General features: G+C 40.3%; 1 protein-coding gene across 1 annotated transcript in view; it reads left to right on the top strand.

The window, feature by feature from the left end:
- Positions 1-21,328, top strand: part of gogo (thrombospondin-1 like protein golden goal) — a 415,587-nt gene extending 394,259 nt beyond the window's left edge. The window contains exons 7-8 of the mRNA XM_083119501.1: positions 10,571-10,814; positions 14,817-21,328. Coding sequence (XP_082975627.1) covers positions 10,571-10,814; positions 14,817-16,210 — 1,638 coding nt within the window. The 3' untranslated portion in view covers positions 16,211-21,328. The remainder of the gene's footprint in view (positions 1-10,570; positions 10,815-14,816) is intronic.
- The last annotated feature ends 274 nt before the right edge of the window (positions 21,329-21,602 follow it).

Below are 21,602 nucleotides of genomic sequence, written 5' to 3'. Positions count from 1 at the left end.
TTTTCGAGACGAGACGGCATTTCCACGAGACTTCCACGAGACGAGACAGGCCAAAGTCTCGTCTCGTGGGCAACACTAGTGTGTGGGTGTGTATGTCTGTATATATAATATTTATGCATATATATAATGGTTGTACACACGCACACACATCTCTCTCTCTCTCTCTCTCTCTCTCTCTCTCTCTCTCTCTCTCTCTCTCTCTCTCTCTCTCTCTCTCTCTGTGTGTGTGTGTGTGTGTATTCTTCGCATTTGGCTGTTTTTTTTACTTTTCGGACGCTCTTTATAGCTCACATTTTTAGATTGCGATTTTCAAATCAGCACTGTTGGAGAAGGACAGGAAACTTATAATTCGGTAGAAAAAAAAGTTTACCGGTTGACTGAAGGGCAAGTTTTGGCGACTAGTCGATCGAGACTGAGATGGCTGTTTGATATTCGATACCTGACTTTCAAGACTAGTCGGTATGGTATCTGACTGCCACGCGGGATACCCGGGTTCGATTAAGGTCGGAATTTTTCCGGCCTTGTCCTCACTTAAAAACGGATCCGGTTTTCACCCAGCCTCAAATCAGTGGTTACCTGGAGGAAACCGTGGGAGGTAAAGGCGGTCGCAGCGTGATGCTGATAACATCACCTCCAAAGCTGCCGAGATCGAGAATATGTGGGGCCCTATCCCCCACATCCACTAAATGTACCTCCTCGGCACGGTGCTACATGCACGGGGAACTTTTCCTTGACTTCCAAGACGAGACCAAAGTTGAGACGTGCTTCTCTAAAGACTGAAGACACTTAGACTTACTGTTCGACACTCTCGTCTCGTTGGATAGTTGGTTAATCAGAATGTGTGACCTTTGAAAAATTAACCTAAATCAAAGTCGCACGAAATCTCAGAACTCGAAGGGATTGGTACAAGTTTGTTACATCTCAATATTCAAAATTCCAATGAGAAAACTCTTGAAAATAGAGACAGGACCGAGAACAAGACAAACTTTGTAAAATCGAGACGAGACGGAGACTTACTGTTCGATAATGTCTCCCCGTTGGAGACTTTGGTAAACTGTAATGTAGGCTATGGGGTTTGAACAATACCCAAAACCATAAATACATTATTATTTGATTTATCACATAAAAATAGGCGTAAAGTTAATTCATTTCATTCCTCAGACGACCTAGGGCACCCGAAGGATTTTTCTGCGGAGGGAGGAGTGGCAGAGTAAGATTCCATGTCTTGACTTTCAGTCGTTAAGAAAATATGTATTACGTATATTAATATTGTTATTTTACAAATCATAAAATTGTAATTGAATTCATAATACTTTATTGTTGAAAAGTTCATATTTGAGTCCATTATTATTATAAAAGAATCGAGGTCTTATTATAAAAGAAAAACATACGGAGATCACTTTCTCTGCTCTCCTTCATGGTATCCCTGATGCGTCGAAAGATACTGTAGAAAAAAAAATTGAAAATACCGTCGCGTGTATTGTCAAAGTCAGTTTCAGACTTCCGTAAATGATTTCTGCACTTTCTGGATACCGAAAACGAAAGTCTAGAAATGTCAGCACAAACTCAAAATTTAAATTTCATGAACTTGTTCCAGTTATCTCAGGGCAAGTTCTCTCTCTGGCCCCATCTGGTGGCTTGCTTCTCAGATTGCAAAAAAATTGACCGAGGACTTGTTTGGGTGTCCCTCGCTCCCATCAACAGTCATAAATTATATTGGTCGCTAAGTGGACGAGGGAGGCAGCTGTGGACATGGCCTGTTCTCATCAGATCCACGCCTCCTCATCCGTTCCCTTGGTCAGTGTTCCCACAAACCTCTGAGAGTCTCTAATTGTCCCCCTTCGCCTTAATAGTTCATTCAGATATGTTCTCTTTTTTCACTCACACAACCTCCGTGACGGAGTAGTTATCAGATCGTGCTACGGCGCCACGGGTTCGAATCCTGACCTGTTCATGGATATTCCTTATGAATGTCACTTCATCAAATCATCACTCATCCTCATCGTCGCGATTAGCCAAAAGTAGAAGGAAAGCGACTCTAAGTAACAAAAGTCAAATTAAATCATATTTATATGAAGATATTATCCTGTTCTGTATTCATGTACGAATTCCATTCCTAATCAATGTCATATCACCACAACGCTTTCTGATAAGGGTGTCGATCTTTCATAGATAGGGGAAATAGTAGGTTCCTAGAAGTAAATAGTAGAATTAACGAAGTAATCAAGAACTCGCGTGTCTAGAATGCGCACGAAACGTTGAACACGAAAGAATCTCATTGCTCAGGCGGTAGCTTGCATACCTATTTATGGCACTGGCGTAAACTCCTACAGATGGGGGTAGCTGATTAACAGACAACGATCGGTGTCCATTTCGTTATAAAGAGCTGCGACTTGGCTTTTTCGGTTTTGCACCGTTAGAGCTCGTTTACACTCTTCCACTTCTGTAAATCCAATTTCTTGACTTCGGCCAATTGTCACTTTTAATCTGGTGACCAGTATATCTTCATAGCATGAATGGCATATGTTAGAGTGCGATGAGAAACACCCAAGGCCTTCAGAGGGTTTTGAGGTGGGGATAGGAAGACACCCACCTCCCATACACAAACACTGAATTTATATCCTTGGCGTTCTTGTGACGAACCTGTGACGGCCTGTCATTATCAGTCTCCTATTAACTAACTAATCAACTCTCTATCCTTCTTAAATCCGAAGGTTTATGGCTGCAGCGACACAAGCATTCCATCTGGCAATATCGATCATCTTTTCCATCCTTACCGATTTCCTTTAGGTCCATCTCAACATTATCCCTCCATCTTGATCTTGCTCTTCTTATAGGTTTCTTACCATCACGTTTCCCAACAAGAATCAGGTAAACTCTTCTTTCCTCTCCCATTCGTGCCACATGGCCTGCCCACCTAAGTGTTATTGATTTAACTAGGCTAATTTTTTCATTCATTCATTGTTTTCTGCCTAAATGGCAGGTTTTTCACTGCAATCTCCAGCTTTCCCTATTCTCTGCCTTACGCTTCGTAATATCATACGACCCAGTTAATTTAATATCATCCATAAGCTGATATCTCTTTCTTCCACGGACTTTTCCTCCTTCAACCATTCCCTCCAAGGTATCCCTTAGCAGGCAGTTCCTTCTTAGACAGTGTCCTAACCAGTTTCTTTTATTTTCTAATTAATGGAATATATTTTTAATGAATTGAAATTACACATATAATATGCAAATTTTCCTGTGTTACATTTATATCGCTGGCGTGGCTTGGCTTTTCGGATGCCTACGTTTCCGGCCCACGTGATTGAAAACTTTCCTCTACTGAAACAGAGGTAATAAGAGTCATTCTCGTTTCTTGAAAATATTGGACAATCCACAGAGATAAGGGTTTTCCCTTTTCTTCCAAATATCGTCATTAGCTTGATTTACAACCACCGCCAGACACTGGGAGTTGTCCATGCGAGGGTAATTTATCCCCCACGAACCCACCAAAAGGCGTCATGTTTCTTTTATCTTCCCCTGAGGGGGGGGGGAGTATGGATCGCCACCTCAGCCGGGTCAGTCACGGAAGCACAGAAGATGAATATTTAAGAGGGTGAAGGTGAAAAGGGGGTGGAAGACAGTTAAAAATAATTCCGGAGAAAGAATTGACCAAAAATTTCTGCCTCCCTCCCCTCTCCAGCGAAACGAAATGACTGTGCCTTACCCTGGGGGGAGTATTAATCCGATAAAAAGCTAGAATCTCCTCTGTAGTTATGGAGCAATATACCAGCGCTCCATTCTCACCTGAATAATTTCCGGTGCAGGCGGGGAGAGGAGAGGGTGTCGCCAGGGGAACGAAAGAAGTGGAGCGTTGTTGCCGTAACATGCCATAAAGTTATAGCGTAATTCCCCCGAATGAGTTTGGTTGATTTACAGCTTAGGACTGTGAGTTACGAGGTTGGTTAGTTGGGCAAGAGAAAGAATGGAACCTCGATGATCGCATTGGCGGTAGACTTCAGCTGTTTGTGTCTGGTGAAGAGTGGGAGAGGGTGTTCTGAAACTCCGCTGCTTTCAGAAAGCTTTAGAGAGTTATGAACAAATTTAAAATGTGCGCTTCTAATGGAATTCAGACTCTCAATACCGCATTACCTGATTAACTAGTTCTTTGTAAAGTACACTACATTATTATTATTATTATTATTATTATCCATTATTATTTCTGTGTTTAATTTAGTTAGAAAGTGCTTAGGAAAGCGGGCATTAAAACTTACAGGAAGGGAGGGAGAAGCATCTTAAGAATAGCGAAGAATGCAAACAAGAAAAAGGAAAACAGAGAAGAGGAAGAGGAAGGGATTATCTACGAAGTGAAATGTAAAGAATGTCAGTGTGTGTACATAGGAGAAACGAGAAAAAAAAGGCTGAAAGATAGGTTGAAACAACATAGGGATGATGTACGACTTAAGAGAGAGAGAAATGCGATATTTAAACACACGAGAGAAACAGGACATGACATAGAGTGGGATGAGGCTAAGCAGATACGAAGGGAGAAGAGAATGCAAGTGAGAAAATGGAAGGAGGCCAAGGAAATAGAGAAGAAAGGTGAAGAAGACACAATGAACTGGAATGGGGGACTGAAGGAAAGGAAAGGACAAGAGAGAAAGAGGAGAGAAGAAGGAAGAAGAATGAAGGAAATAGAGCATGAGATAAAAAGTCCAACCACATTCACTTTCAGGTGAAAGTAAAGTTGACAAGGGTAAGTTACCTGCTAGAATGTTCCAGAACAACTTTCTAATAGTCTGGAGGGGAGTAATGTTTGTGTATATACGTATATCGTCCTGTTTTTGTATCTTGTTACATTTGTACTTGGTGCAGAGTCTGAAGAAGAACTTGCTTGAAGGTTGAAACGTTACGTTTAGTTTATGTTTTATAATAAAATTAAATTACTGCCTTGGTCAAAATATTGAGTTTTTAAATCATGGAAACAAGGCTTAATGGTGTTATAATTTAGTTAGAGTATTTTTCTTTATACTACCCACACCTACTTGAATCATCATGCTGCAAATGACTGAATTGTTTTAAGTTCACATTATGCACAGATAGGCTAATCAGGACTTGACCTACAGTTTAAAGTGGGATCCGAACCACTGTGCAATGTGCCTCCACCGGGTATCGAACCCGGGACCCCTTCATTACAAGGCGATGACACTACTACTCCATTGGGGAGGCCCTACTGCAAGTGGCAATTACATTAGCTTGTATCATTTGTGCAATCTTGACTTGATAGAGTGAATAGATGAATAAAGACTACATATGAATTCATTTAGTCTTTCTGGAGACATCCTGAAGTGTATATTGTACTTCAGATGCAAAGGATTGTTTTCCTAAACTCTTTAGAAAATAACTTAGTCAGTCAACTCTATTATAAGACGAACAGCGTAATCATATTTTAGATGCACTAGGAAATCGTTTATCTGAGGATGTCAAGGGTGACTCTAAATGTCGACCTCCTTCCCTTAGGATGCAATTTGCAGACTAGCGAGGCTCTGGCGTCTGGACTCACAGCCAGTATAATCCTGTGTGGGGCTCGTGTTATATGTTTGCGATTGTGTCTTCATCTTTTTTCATATTATCACTATTCATCCTTCTTCTCCATTAGCCAAAAGTGGCGTAAAAGCGAAGTAAAATACGAATCAATCTTATATCCAAATATATGGAACTTCGCCTATTTCGGATAATACGAAATACGCGTGTTAAACCTGTACTGTACATTAAAAATATAGTGAAGATGACACAATAAAATAATGTCATTAATAGAGTTACAGTGTTTATAAATATTATATCACATGAAATCGCTTATGTATGGTATTACGTATTGAGTGTAGTGACGGAAAAAGATTTTTTTTTTTAATTTACTACAACCTGTTCGGATAAGCGCGATTCGGATAAATAAGTGTTTGGTGGTAGTGATCGTAACCACATCTACTGAAAATACGCTTACAACAGAAATACTCAAACAATTTGAGTACGCCTGGCACCATTGTACAAGAAACTTGACAAGAGGTGAATTGGTCGCCATTACTTCTCCAAACATGAAGGTTCGCCCGGTAACCTACCGTTTCAGAAAAAAAAAAGTAAGAAAGAAGAAGGTTGCGCCGATGCAGTCTGGCCTCATCCTACGATGCCCTTGCCAATAAATTGATCCGCAGGCAAACTGCTTCCGGAGCGAAGGAATAAATCAGCCTCACTCTCCCTCGCCCATTCGCGTGACGTGACACGCACCTGGAAGTTTATAAGTGCTCACCTTGCTCTCGGGAATACCTTGGAATGGCTGCTTCCTGCTTTCCCCGACAGATGGTGCCACCGGTAAAATTAAACCTGCCATGTTTGAAAGGCTCGGCCAGGTTTGCCCCGCCGGGAGAAGGTTTCTTTTCCATCTTTTGTTACTCTACGAAACCAAACGTACGGGCTATCATCCAATCCTAAGCGCTCTTGTTCCCCTATTTGTGTGTGTGAGAGAGAAGGGGATGGTGGTGTGTGTGTGTGTGTGTGTGTGTGTGAAAGTTTTGTTTACTCAAAAGGAAGAGAAATTTGCATGACACAAATAAAATCGATACAGCAAGAAGAAAAGGTTGATAAGCATGATCATCTTTCCAAGAAAGTGCGGTGAAAAACCACTTACTCGACATTGATTCAGTGTTGCCACAATCGAAGACACAATTTGCCTTTCTGAAGGTTTGAAATTTTCCTTTTTCATGTAAATATTCCCTTAGAAAAATTGAAGGCGCTCTCCCCAAAGTTCATCAGGCGTTATTATTATAAACATCAATTCACGAATGCTTTGATTGATTGACTGATTGATTTGGTTTATTTTACTTCGCATTTCTGCAACTTTTGGCTAAGCGCGAAGATGAGGATGAATGATGACAAGATGAAATTTATCAAGGTTCACACAAAGAACACCCATGCCCAGGACTGGATTCGAACCCGGGACCTCTGGCGTCGTAGCTCGGTTTTACTAATCACTCCGCCACGGAGGTCGGCTCTAGATATATTATTACAATAATGTTAATAGTAAGTCTGGTAATGAAAAAGTAGTGATTGTCTCTAAGCAGAATTTAAAAATCTGATTATTTTTCTCTTGGGAGAGAGCTCCTGAATCTCTCCTTCGGTGCGAGCGGTCCAGTTTCGATTTCCGGTGGTAGCCCAGCAGTAGTACAGTACAAGGCGACGACGTTGCTAGTACTTTATCGGGGAGGCCCTTATGGCCCAAGTTGAACGGATGGAGGGGAAGATGCGCCAAGGCTTTTGGCGGAAGGTAATTTGTTTGTGGTCGCTTTATAGCACACTCCAGTCTCTAAAGTGAGAAAACAGTGGCGATGGGATTCGATGCGCTGATCACGCGTCATCCGATGAAAAAGCCACTCTGGTAGGGCCTTGCCCTCAGCGGGCTGTTTGCCAAAAAGCATGAGAAAGAAATGAAATGTGTCTTACACAATCCAATAACTGAAATGTAAATGTGTTGACCGAATACCTTCAAATTTCGCTGCTTCGAGGAAACTTTTTTGTGTGGCAACACTGAATGGGTTAGAGTAAATACCACATGACAACTGACGTCATGTTGTTCAGTATAAGGGAGTGTCAGGTGACTTGACTGCCTTTTATCTTGATTCAACTTCTGATACGTCTTGAGAACAATGCATGGTGTACTTTCGGAGGTTTTCTTTATCGCACTCTTGCATATTTTTGCAGGTAGTGTTATCTGAAGTATGCCTGCGGGGACGGTGGTGGAGGAATTCATGTAAGTTTCCTCAAATGAACGTCAAATGGTGGAAAAGGTAGCAGAGGAAGCCTCTGGCGTCCAATCCTTAAACTTAGACTACCCAAACCACACAAGGAGTCGGCACATTGCATAAGCTGGGGGGGCAATGACAAAAATATCGTTTCTGCTATCTTGATCCATTTCGGCGGTTTTTTTTATGGCATCCACGTGATATCAAACTGTTTACAAGCAAAATCATGGTTTGGAAACTCATATTGATATATAAATATATGGATTGATTGATTGATTGGTTTGGTTTATTTTACTTCACTTTTTCTGCCACTTTTGGTTTATTGCGAAGATGGGAATGAGTGAGGATATGATGAAGTTGATGAAGGGACACTCTCAAATAACACCCATGCCCAGCCCGGGATTCGAACCCGGAACCTCCGGCGTCGTAGTGTGCTGTGCTAAACAATCCGCCACGGAGGCCGTCGATATATACTGATGAAGGAATTGGGAGCATCCGATGTCACGCTAAAATATATAGTATATATGCATGCACGTATTGCAGTATATACATCTTGTTTATACTATAATGTTTCTTTGTGATTTATTACCGATATATTGTGATTCGAGACTAGAGATTTGTTTTCATTGTGAGAAAATGATGATTGCTTAAATACTCAGAGCGTCGCAGTGGTCCAGTGTATAGGTCGTCTACTGCCTCACAGGAGAAATGGCGGCCTAAGACAAATTCTGCTGTTAATCAACTACCGTAAAACATAACCATGACCGTTTCTGAAGTATAAACAGCTATTACATCATTATAACCAAATTAATACAATTTTAATTATTCGACTTTAAAATACATAATAATGGCACACGAAACTGCAATCTATAATCATAATCTGTCTTTATGCACGATAAAATGTCCAAATTTTAATAAATATCGGGTGTCTCTCCTTTGTTGCATGTAACGATATAGATGCACTAGATTTATCTGCACAGGATCGGCCAAAATGATTTATTTAACAGTCGCCATTCTGGCACTGTGAGAATGCCAGTCAAAAGTTGGTTGAAGACTTTGAACGACGAAAATGTCTACAAGAAGTAGCCTGAAAGATACAAAATATGTCAACAGGAACGAAATATAATCTCCGCTTTACAAGCAGTTATTTAAACCGTACCATTCTACCACTCTGATCGTAAGAGGGAGAGGAAACCATGCACCAGGAACTTCAATTACCAGAGCACTGTTACCATATATTCAAGTGTGTGCGTGCAGGTGTAAACAATCTGTTGTGTAAATATTTCGCGTAGCTGGGTAGAATTAGAAATTACTTACCCTAAGCTTCCGCAAATATTTGTCCGCTGCAAACAAAATCAGGGCTGATTCCCTCCGGCAAATACAGGATTGTGTAAATATAATGTGCTTTCGTCTGTATGTAGTAAACTGACCCATATACATTGGGCAATTACTTCCCGGGCTAATATTTAATAGTAAATAATTCGTGACGCTGGTCGTCTGCAATGCTGACGAACCTCAGACCAGGAGTTGCATGTTCATTTAAAAATTATAAATGCATATATGACATGGACCTAAAGGAAATCGGTAAGGATGGAAAAGATTGGATTGATCTTGCTCAGGATAGGGACAGATGGAAGACTTGTGTTGCTGCAGCCATAAACCTTCGGGTTTAAGAAGGCTAGTCAGTTAGTTAGTTATATTTATTTTCGATCAAGATTACCTGCCATCAGTTTTAACAAGTGCTATCAGTTAGCAACAATAGCAGCAATAATCGAATAATTTAATAGGTATGGAGGAGACAGTTAAAAGTCAAGCTCTCTTCCACCCTAAAACTGCATTCTTGCAGGCTTACGAGGCTTTAGTAATCGGTCCGCAGCCAATGCAATCCTTTGTGGGTCTTTGTATTGTCCCCTTTGTCTTGTTCTCAGTTCTCCCATTCAATCTCAGCTTTGTATCAGAGGCATTTTACTTACTAATAATTATGCTTTGCATTGTTCTCTATAAGCAGGTCATATCCACAAAATTCATGGTAGTTAGATATTTTTATTTTATGTGCTGAATAGGTTTTTCATATTTTTAAGTCCACGTACTTTTGACATATCAAAGTGAGAAATTTATACAATGAAGGGGAACAAAGCAAGTGAGTATCCATATCCTTAAGTTTGAGGGGAAACGTTTTCCACGAAGAAAAATCTGGAAGACGAAACGAAATTTTCCAATTAACTGTAATGAAAGTTGTAATTTTTTTAATATTTTGATACACACACGCACACCTCAAGATTGCAACATGCATTGAAGGCATATGTGGATGTGTGTGTGTGTGTGTTGACCCAGATCAACTTGTAGGTGGGCCTTGCTGTAGAGAATACTTCTGAATATTTCAATAATACGCACTAAATTGTTTGCGTAACCATAGATTAATTGCGGAATAATTTTGAATTGAAATATCTTCTTCCAGACTAATTCAGAATATTTAAACAAACATGTGCTCCCGTGTCTGTAAATTGTGCATAACCAATCTTAGAATATAACCAGATGTAAATAGTTATTACAAGTTATAAGCTCAGATTTTAGGAGGACCAGGTACTTACTGTCTTCCACAAATCCACAAGAGTTAAATATTATATACATACATGTATATTATTTATATCAATATTATCCCACCAAGAAAATATTTGAAGAAGGCACTAATGATACGTGAAGTACCCATTACCGAGAGTTCCTGCCCCAATGTATACTTTACATGTCCTGGCAACCCTCGCATACATGTAGTATTTTTTTGTCTCCTCTTTCAGGCGGAGAAGAAGCAGGTGATCAACTTCACAGTGGAGCATTTCCTTCTGCCCTGCGACTCCCAGTGGCTGAAGGTGAGGGACGGGGACTCCCTCTCGTCCACGCTGGTTGCAGATCTCACAGGAAACCACGTGTCATCCGCCCCGGTGACGTCGTCGGGGCCCAACATGCTGGTTGAATTCTTTTCGGAACCCGAGCTCAATAAATCATGCTTTGGAGGGTTTCTTGCATATATTCAGCAGAAAGGTAACGATTTCCTTCCAGTTTTGTATTGCAGCTTTCTGAGTACAGGGTGTCTAAAAGTTCCTCCTGTCTGAAATTGAAGCAATGGTGTTCCATAGATGACAGAGTCTAGAAATGAATTCACATACACTTTACTAAGCATAGGCCGAGATCAATAAAGTGTGGGGCCATAACTCCACACCCCCTATACGCCTTCATGGCGTGATGCAAAGCACAGGGGAGCACTTACTTTTTACTTACTAAGGATAATATTGAAAACACACACATGGGTCTCCCCGTTGGCGTAGTGGTAACGTCGTCATCTTGAAATTAAGGAGTCCCGGGTTCGATACCCGGTGGAGGCACATAGTAGTTCGGATCCTACTTTAAACTGTAGTTCCAGTCCCGATTAGCCTTAGTGCATAAAGTGGACTAGAAACACCAACTCAATCAATCAAAACACACACAAGGAACGGAATAATGAAAGTAAAACAAGAATGCAAGACAAAAATAGAAACATGAAATCTAATGGATTTAAAAATAAATGTATACATATTGAAACCAATTGAGAATTTTTTATTGATATTTTTACCAGTTGGTAGAGGAATTAGTTTGCTACTATAGAAATATTTGAGAAATATACGTATATAGAAGTAACAAAGATAATCCTTTAAGTACACTTAATTACATAAGTATTTAATAATTTACTTTTTATATGTAATAACCATGGGTGACCCGAACTGTAAAATGAATTTGAACCTAAAATTGTACATAATTTGTTACAGTAATTTGTGATAATTATTAGAAGGGAATTGCAGGAACATGATAACGTCAAACTGAAGGAATGTTTTCTGAGAGGACAAGATTATTATCCGGGAAAATATGCCTTGTTTGCCGGCATTAGAAAAAAACTTACCTTACTTCTTCCTCCCTGGAAAAAAATCCTGGAAACATTCATATTAATTATCCATGCATACACAATATGTGTGTGGGGGGGGGGAGGTGTCTGTGTGTGTGAATTAAGATCTTCCCCCACCACGAGTAAATAAAATCCTTAGAAAAATATTTGGACCTTAAAGGAATCAGGAGACAGGTGAGTGGAGAAGGTTACATAATTTAGAACTGCAAAATTTGGATTCCTGCCCAGATATTATTAGAATAATTAAATCAAGAAGACTTAGATGAACAGGCCATGAGGCGCAAATGAGAGAGGAAAGAAGAGTTTACAGGATACTTGTTGGGAAACCTAATGGTAAGAGACCTGTAGGAAGGCCAAGACGTAGATGGAGGGATAACGTTGAGATGGGCCTTAAGGGAATCTGCGAGAATGGAAAAGATTGTATTGATCTTTCCCAGGAGAGGGACAGAGGAAGGCTTGTGTTGCTGCAGTCATAAACCTTCGGGTTTAAGAAGGTTAGATTTTGGTAGTTATCCTCCACCAGTCTTCTTTGACTTCGCACCGTGGCGGAGACCATTGCCTCTTAAAGAAATTACGTAGCTAAGGTTAAAAGTTCCTCTCAGTATCTTATATTTCTTCAGGTTCTCTTCTCGGCATCATAATTTCCTCTCTCGCCACCTAATTCCAGTTTCATCTCCTTCTGTCTCTCTCTTGGTCCCTACGTGTGCCGCCTTCTTACCCAAATTGATCCCAGCAGATTTTCATAATGCATAGCGGTGGATTCAAATTAATATTTGTCGAGCCTCGACCCGGTTCCTCGCCTCCGACCCTCCCCTCCCTTGTTCCACGGAGGAAGCCGGCTCATAATTTTAAGAAGAGGAACCGCGAGTGGCCGACATTTTATCATGGCCGTTTTCCACTCTATGAATTTCCTCCTCGGCCCACCGGATGTATTCCTAAATGGAAGGAAACTGAAGCATTTTTGCGCTGGGGAAAAAGACACTTTCTCGTCTTTCTCCGGAAGATGTTCTCGCCCCCTTTCGTGTTTTCTTTTTAACAGAAACAAATGAACACAGACGCTGCGCTATGGAGTGGAAAACTGGCTACGTTCCCCTCCCCTTTTTTAGTATAAATGAAGAAGAATCTTAAAGAATAGAATAATGAAAGGGGAGAAAAGAGTATAAAAAATGAACCTCGTTTTCCTCTCATTACTTACTCACTTTGCGAAATGCGGGTTTTTCAGTCACCACAAGAAAAGGCGAAAGTCCTTGTCGCGTATTACATCTGCACAAGTAAACCACATCACTAAAACGCACCATAATGCTTATCTCTGTTAAATGCTTAAGTAAAATTGCATTAGAATATGTTCATTTAAACACACAGGCATCACTTAAAAATGTAAAGGTAAAAAAGGTAAAGTGCTCCCCTGTGCTTAGCGCCACGCCATGAAGGCGTATAGGGGGTGTGGGGGTAACGCCCCACAGTTTCTTGATCCGGTCGTGAGTGGGGGTGATGTGATCAGCATCACGCCCCTGACCGCCTTTACCCCCCAGGTACCCATATTATTCGACGCTGGGTGGGCGCCGGGGCCGCTTCCTACGTTAGAAAAGTTCCCGGATTTGAACCGGCCGGGGATCGAACCCGGGACCTTGAGCATGGTAGTCAGACGCGTTACCGACTGAGCCACCGCGGCCGCATTCAATTGATTGATTTTTTATTTTACTTCACTTTTCTGCCACTTTCGGCTATACGCGAAGATCAGGATGAGTGACGATATGATAAAATTGATGAAGGTACACTACCAAATAACACTCATGCTCAGGCCGGGATTCGAACCCAAGAAAACATGCTCGACAAATACGGTAACTAAGGAGAGTGAAATATCGTTCTTCATAATAATTTTAGATTGAGAGAATAATTTCTAAAAATTAGTTACCATTTTGTGCGAATTTCTTTAATTGCTTTAAAACAATACAAATAATAAAAAACATGTTAAGTCTAACTGTAATAATGAATAGGTACAAATCTCAATATGTGGATGTCAATGTACGAATTTTATTTTATGCGGACATTATGTTTATTTTATTTATTTCCTCATAATCATCTATGTTGATGCTGTGATGCTGTTCTTGTTGTGGCATTCTGTGAAATGTCAGATTATCGCCATTTAATTACTGGCTTGTTCCAATCTGGATGCGGACTTTACATATAATGTATATCACTGTCCAGTCCAGACTTTCCCTATTGTGTATCTTTTACGAAATTATGCATGATGTCCGAATAGAAAGTAAAGATTTTTTTCTGAAGATCTGAAGCTACCAACAGTGCGTCGTCTACTTCTGCCAACAGGGGAACATAGATTTGCGGTGTTGCTATATTTTTGTGTTTCAGTTGTGACCCCCTTCTGAACTTACGAAACTGAATTCCCCTCCGAGCAACACTGCTCTTTCCACGTGGGTGCCGTTACAAGATTTTGCGACATAGACCACGTCCGAATTGGCAAGTGCTCCGCTCCGTTCTCTCCCGTTGCTTTCGTGCGCCGTCGAAATCGTCCGCCTTGCAGTACGGTTACCTCCAAAAAAGTTTTTGGTTAACAATTTTCCCGCCATGTGTCAGCTCAAAAGTCACCCACCGCGCTCTGGGGCAAAGACGCACGGTACGGAAGCAGAAGAAAAGCACAAACCAAACATCACAATGATTTCCACTTACTTACTACTCATATTAAAAATGTGGCATGTGATTTCTTGTTTTATAATTTTTCTGCATGCAGTGTTATCGATAACATGTTCAAGTAGCACTGAGTGTTGCATAGTCTATTCAGTAAACGTTGCCTCTCCACAGTGAAAGATGCAATATGGTCACGGCGAGTTGAAGCGTGCACTTGTCGCACCTTCCACCTCTCTTCTTCAACTCCACCTACGACGCGAATTCGGACAATGTCGGTAGGCAGATTCCGCGGTTGGAACGGTGCTCCAGGCGACGTCAGCTGCCAATTCGGACGTGGCCATGCGGCTAGTGGAGATTGTCCGAAGTTGTATATTACACAGTTTATGTCAGACTGGCATTTTAGAATGTATCGTCAATTGTGGTATATTCTTCTCCTAGTAATATCTCTCCTCTTCTTGCAGATCCCCGCTGGAACGACAGCGTGGCGTGGGAAATGGCCAGCGCTTCCGGATCGGCCTACCTGCACGCCGTCCACGTGGCGGTCATCCTGTTCGTCTGCGTGGTCCTCGTGGTGACGGTGGTCCTGGCGCTGCAGTACTTCCTCCGCTACCGCAAGTACGAGCGGGCGGCCATCGAGACCAGCTCCGTGCTCAGCTCGCCCACCTCGGACTGTCCCGACACCTACAGCCTGATCCAGGTGATGACGTCGACCACGACCCTATCCGAGGTCATATCCCTGACGAAGTTCGGCAGGAGGGTTCGGGCGAGGCTCGCCGGCAACGACGACAGCGACTCCGACACCGCTTGCATCCAATCCGCGACGAGTCCCGAGGAGGCCTTGCGGGACTCCCAAAAGCTCCTGGCGACGTCGGCGCCCGCCGCCTTGTCCTTGCCCGCGTCTCCCTACAGCAAGCGTCGGATCCCGAAACCCTCGCCGACGTCCATTCGTCGCTCGCTGACGTTCAGTCCGCGTTCCGAGAGCAGGGCCGCCATCTATCGCCGACGGAAGAAGTTCCACAAGGAGCTCGTCAGTCCCGTCGACGAGGAAGATCCGTCGGCGATCATGAGCCCCGAAGATGCCCGAATTTCTTCGAACGATCCCGGAGCAGGTAAGGCAAAGGACGACGAAGCGGCGAAGAGATTATCGTCGAGTACGGGAAGCGAAGAAGCCGTGACGAAGAAAGACAAAAGAAAATCGAGGGAGTTCAAAGAAGACGCAAAACCGCGGCAGAACGGCGAGAAGTCGCAGAAGAGCGGGAAAAGAAAACTGGACGCTAAACAGCGATACGGGAAGAAAGACGGGAAATCTCCCGAAAAGGTGAAGGACGTGAAATCGAACGCCAACGCGGAAAATGCCTCGAGGTCGAAAATGAAAGATGCGATAAAAGAGAGCAAAGAAAAGCAAAACAGGGAGCGCCTGAAAAGCGTCAAGGATCTCCCGAGAGCGGGCGCAATACTGAAACAATACTCCTCCGTTTCCGAATTCTCCATTCCGGGAACCGATCTGGACTTGGAGTTCGATTACTACGACTACAATGTACAAAACGCCTGCGCGGCGCCGGGTTCGTATCTCGGCATGGACCCCGCTTACCTCATCTGGATTCCTCCCTTCGCGCCTTTCCCCGATCAAGACTTTCCGACGGCGGCGGAGCAGGTCGACTTGGTAGAGTTCCCCGCCGCCAGAGGGGAGCACCAGGCCGAGGTGGAGAAGGAGACTCGCGTCGAAAAGTCACCGACGCTCCAAAACGACGACGACATTCGTTTCGCCGACGAAGACGACGAATCGGAACCCGAAGTGCTTAAGAAGAATTGTTCCGACGTTACTAATAACAGCATGAATGCAATAGAAGTGTGATCCTTCAACTGACTTGAGGCGACATGAAACAATCCTGCAAGCAACGTCGTAAGAATTGCTTCTTCACGTTCGCAATTTAGCACGCCCTGATCGAGCGCACGAGTTGTGAATCGGTTTTAATGCAGTACTTCAGAAGCTTTCGTACGTTATGTGTTAAGTTTGTGGGGTGTAACGCATGCCGCGCAGTGTCGTCGGAGTGACGTCTCAGAAACAAGAAATGACGGAAAGCTCGCGTTTTAAAGTTTATGTTTACGGGTCACTTCCTGCGTGTTTTTGCCCAAGGCATACATATTATTTGTTCGATGCTAGTGCATAACTTGTTTTTACATTGCAGTACTTTTCCAAAAAGGCCATCAAAATTTTCAACATTTGACGTGCACAACCTCCATTTTATGTAGTCTTCAGCAGTAGAAAATAAGGGACTATTAGACTGTTCCACATTATTTTTCTCCCCCTTCAGCTTTCTTATCAAGTAATAATGATTGAATGAATGTTCAGTTCCGGTGCAGTATAAGAGAAAGTCAAATATACAACATTCTACCTGCAGAGGCAATATATTCACTCCTAAAGATATTTCCAACTTGTCTAGAGTTACTAAGGATGGGTGAAGTGTAATATTGACGAATGAATTATCAAAACTATTCTTCCCTTTCTACTTACACCCTTACACCCCCATATGCTCATCCACTTAACTTTTAAAATACGGAATGCAGAGCATATTGAACAAAGATTTTCTTGTAAATTTTTTACTCCAAATTTGTTCAGTTTTCTTAAGTGTCACAAGGAAACCGTTGCGCATTGGAAACACAAATGAAAGTTCACAAACATGGCATTCGGAAGGGAGGGAAGGAAGCACCAATTCCCTCTGGTACATTAATACCAACCAAAAATTATAAGTGTTACGTGTATAATTTAATGTCGGTGATAAGTTATTAGGTTAATTATTATCAGGTATTGGTATTGATCAATGAGAAAAAGCAGTAACTTCAAATTGAAACAGTGTTTTTGAGAAGATGGCACTGTTTTTGGAAAATTGCTTTGCTTGTCTCTGCCTCCTGAAAGAAATGCCTTGCAGACGTTCATGTTTAGAATAAGCTCAATTTGATAACATCCAGGATTGCATAGTTATTTTTCAAAATAATGTAATACCCTCTTGGTTAACATTATTTTTTAAGCATATAAAATGCAACAGGTTCATTTCAGTTGCAAAATTCAGATTATTCCATTGATGTAGCGAAAAAACTTTATACTTTTTTCTATTGGTTCCAGTCACTAATACCAAGTGAAATGCATTCTACTAATTTGAATTTGCTCTTAATAATGGATAAAATGCATAACATAAAAGAACTTTGTTCCAAGTAAAGGGAATGAAAGGGTGTAAAAGTTTTCAGTGTCGCATAATTGAAGGATGATAGCCATTAAATCAACACATGAATTCCAGACCTGTTTCATATGACCTCATTACCTCAACTACATAACCTCAAGTCCAATTTTCTGTTATTCATATGTTGTGGGTATTGTTACACAAAGATTTTTGCAATCTTTCAATTTCAGAATTAAGACTTTACAATACATAATTTACATATCTAGTGGTAAAGTCTGTTTGTTTTTTAGACCACCTTAGGTTCAGGTAGACTGCATATGTTCCTTCAACAAATCCTGTTGTACTGGATTGTATGATTCAGATGCACTTTTTGCGTTTGACTGTTGCTTATACTATGTCCAAGCCGGTAGGTATTATGACATTTTAATTTCTAGAAAACAAAATTGATTTCCAGCTAAGTATGTTAGAGCTCTGTTTATAACAAATCTGCATTTTATGAAATTTCTAGTAATGGTACTATAACTTTCGTGAGTGTTAAACTACAAATTGGAAACTATTTTTTCATCCAAATAAAACAAAATTCAAACATAGGTTGGGTCCCGAAACCACCAGTGAACATGTACGTGAAGTATGTTGAGAAAGTAATTGAGACAAATTGAAAGCATATATCTATTATTTAGGAATCCCTAAGGGTGTAGATGACACTGCTAAAATCCTAGAGAAAAAGTCTTGAATCACTCACATTTCGAGAAACAAAAGAATTCAATTTAATCTGATGTTTAATTGTAAACATAGAAATATCATCCAAAGTCCAAACCAAAGATGTTTAATCTAATATATGAATCAAGTACAAATGGAAATTGAGTGAAAAGTATGACAAATGCTAATATTTTTCCTATATAAGTCCACAGTCTGTTGATTAGTTGTTAATATAATAAGGGCATAATGATACTAATGAATTTCTATATTAATACTGCAATTCTGATCTGGTTAAAAACTATATTTGCATCAAAGGTTGCTAGATCGTGTTGTTGATCTGCTCTGGGATAAAATTCAGAATACTCTATAAAAATCCAAGAATGTAGCTAATAAAAAGAGTATTTTTAACAGTCATTGATATGTTAAACTGAATCAATTGTAAAGTAATTTATTCTCTTGTACAAAGATAAGATTGGTTTTCAATACAGGAGTACATCTCAGTGTGCCATCTTTCGTAGATATATTTAGTGTGATGTGTGTGTTTCCCTCAGAACAACTTGATCCAACCACGGTGTCAGACAGATAGATTTTGTACAGTAATATAATGTGCCTACTTACTTGTAAGTGTCTCTAGACAGTATTACGTACTTGCAAAGATGTGATATGTGGAGGAAAACCAAAACTTCGTAAATGTCACGCCCTTAGAACATTTTTTTCCAATATTATGAAGAAATAAGTTCGTCATTTTTTCAAAAGTAATGGGCCTATGTTGTTTTCTTTGTGTAAATCTGGAGCAGAGGTGGCCATTTTCGTTCAACTCCCTCACAGGTCGTCTTCGCCCTCGCCCTCACAACTCTTCGGTGGGTTAGGTCTGCCCTCATGAGTGTCGCCCTCTGAAGGAATGTTGGTATTTTGATCGACTTAACTGTCTGTCTCTTAATAGGAGTAAAAAAAAATAAATAATGATGGGCATTGTAACAACGTATTCAAAGAAATAATAAAAGGATTAATATGTTTTATGTGCAAAATGTAGTACCCATGAGTCATATCGCGTTTATACAGTAAATTCATCTCTAACTTGATTAAATTTCCAGATGGCCATTCCTAACTCATCTACCTGCATATCTTAATCTTGGTCGCCTCAGAAAATCGTCTGGTCGGGTCAGATAATAAACAAGGACATGTGGCCCTGACCATGTAGACTCTAGAGGGGAGAGGCATACATTTGAAGCAACTTAGAGTTGTCCAAATTACAGGAAAGAACCTTTTCAACTTCATGGATGAATTCCTTACACTGATACTTTGTCTTGAGAAACGATAGAGTATTTCGCTATCAGATTCCTGTGTTCGAAGCGTTTCTAATTAGATAAGGAGAAGAGATGGATGTGATTGACTAGAGCCTGATCATTTGACGGACAGGAATATTTGAAAAACCAGTTAACTTCTTACGACAAACAGCTATCGGGGATATGTGGAGACGACAGATTCCTTATGAAGATGTCAGTTCTTAGAATGGATGTTTGTATGAAAGCCCTCCCTTCCTCTCGCCTCTCGAGAGCCTGATCGAATCCCAAACCACAGAGACCTATAAAAATCTCAGCCAACAAACAAGTCTGACCCGAGGTGAAAATTTTCATTCAACCTCTCTCACCCTCGTGATTCGCTTTCACCCTCACATGTCGTCACTCACGGCTCACCTTCTGCCTCACCCTCACGGATTGCCTTCACCCTCACCCTCACAAGTCTTTGTAGGGTGAGGATGTGGTCTTCCCTCCAGAGGGTGACCACCTCTGTTCTGGACCCATTCTTCGCGAATGTTATATCTGTTTAAGTTCCTATGTATTATTTATAATTTTTCACACGGCTGCTATATGTAGAAATTTCGAATGTTATTTTTTCTAAGTATATCATGCATATTAATTACATCTTTACAGTTGAAAGTATGCAATTAATATTTTTTTTAAAAAAAACATGTTAATGAGCTTATGTTTAGTGTACATATTGGTGCATATCGGTTTGGACACGACATTGCTTGATCTTTAAGTTTTTGATAATATGGTTAGTTTCACATTCCGTTAAATAAAAACAGTACTTAATTTCAAAATTCTGTATTGTGTCTGAATAAAGTGAATTGGAAGTGAACCAACATAATATAACAAGAGAACTGACATAATATAAGAGTACTAGTCAAAGTTGTACTTTCTCATAAGAATATTGAACAGCATGGACATAGATTTCTTTCTATTTTATTTTTCCACAATGTCCTTTGGAATCTAAGCTACGTATTTATGTATAATACATAAACTTTATGTTATGGATTTATATTTATAGAGTTCCTTATTGGTTATTGTAAGAATGTGTTTTTACATTGCAATATTTTAATAACCACGCCTTAATAGATATATTAGTCTGTTTATTATAACAACAATATTTATCAGCACATGTATTTGATGTCAGAAATTTACCAACATAACTAAGACCAAAGAAGCACTATTGTCACCACTTAACAAGCATTGAATATTTGTAATTTTGTATTGGCTGAGATAAATGCTTTAAATATTTAGTGATACTCAAGTTACTCAGCAATGCTTAGTGAACGACTGAATTGTGGATGAAAAAATATATACATAAAAGAATTTGAGGATGTTACATGTGTGCCGATAAACTATATCATGTAAATCGGTGATAAAATACAGGTACAAAGTGCTGCCTTCTTGTAATCCATCACTTGTTAAATGACTTGGAGTGTTTAAGTGCAAGCAAGAAATAAAATGGACGAATCACCCATCTTCGAAGTAATATTTCATTGCTTCATATTCCAGGAGTAGGTGTGTAACCGTTTTTTATATTTTTTATTAAATTTCGAATATTGTTTTCATAAACTTTTTTTCTCGAGTCCGCTCATCACTTAGTGGTCAGTATTATTTGTTGTTTTTCATTGTGATAAACTGTAAAATATATGACGTTTAAAGTAAAAAGAAAACTTTTGTCAATGAGTTTGTTCTGTGATAGTATTTATGTTGTATTTTTATGTACATAAATAGGACTGTGAAAGCTGTTTGTAAGTTGTTGATGAATGCTATTAAAGGCGCCATCTTGCACGAGTTGTGTTTTACTCAGAAAGTTAAAAAAGAAAACACTACGCACTACTTAGTCATTTCCTCATTTTACAAGTTTATCTGTTTAGAGATCTAATATTTAAGTTGACTTAATGTTTCTTGAATATTTATGGTCATTCGAAACAGTTAATCAACTTCGTCGTCTTCTCCAAGGATGTAATATGAGATTGAGGGAGCAGTAAAACTTGCAAGTAGATTTTTCCTGTCTTGTGAACTCCGAGAAGGATCGGTCCATTTCAAGTAAAATTTA

Source organism: Lepisma saccharinum, chromosome 3 (assembly GCF_977018435.1).
Source record: "Lepisma saccharinum chromosome 3, izLepSacc3.1, whole genome shotgun sequence".
Classification (NCBI taxonomy): Eukaryota; Metazoa; Arthropoda; class Insecta; order Zygentoma; family Lepismatidae; genus Lepisma; species Lepisma saccharinum.
The sequence above is the reverse complement of the archived record's forward strand: the minus strand, read 5'-3'. Positions and strand labels throughout refer to the sequence as shown.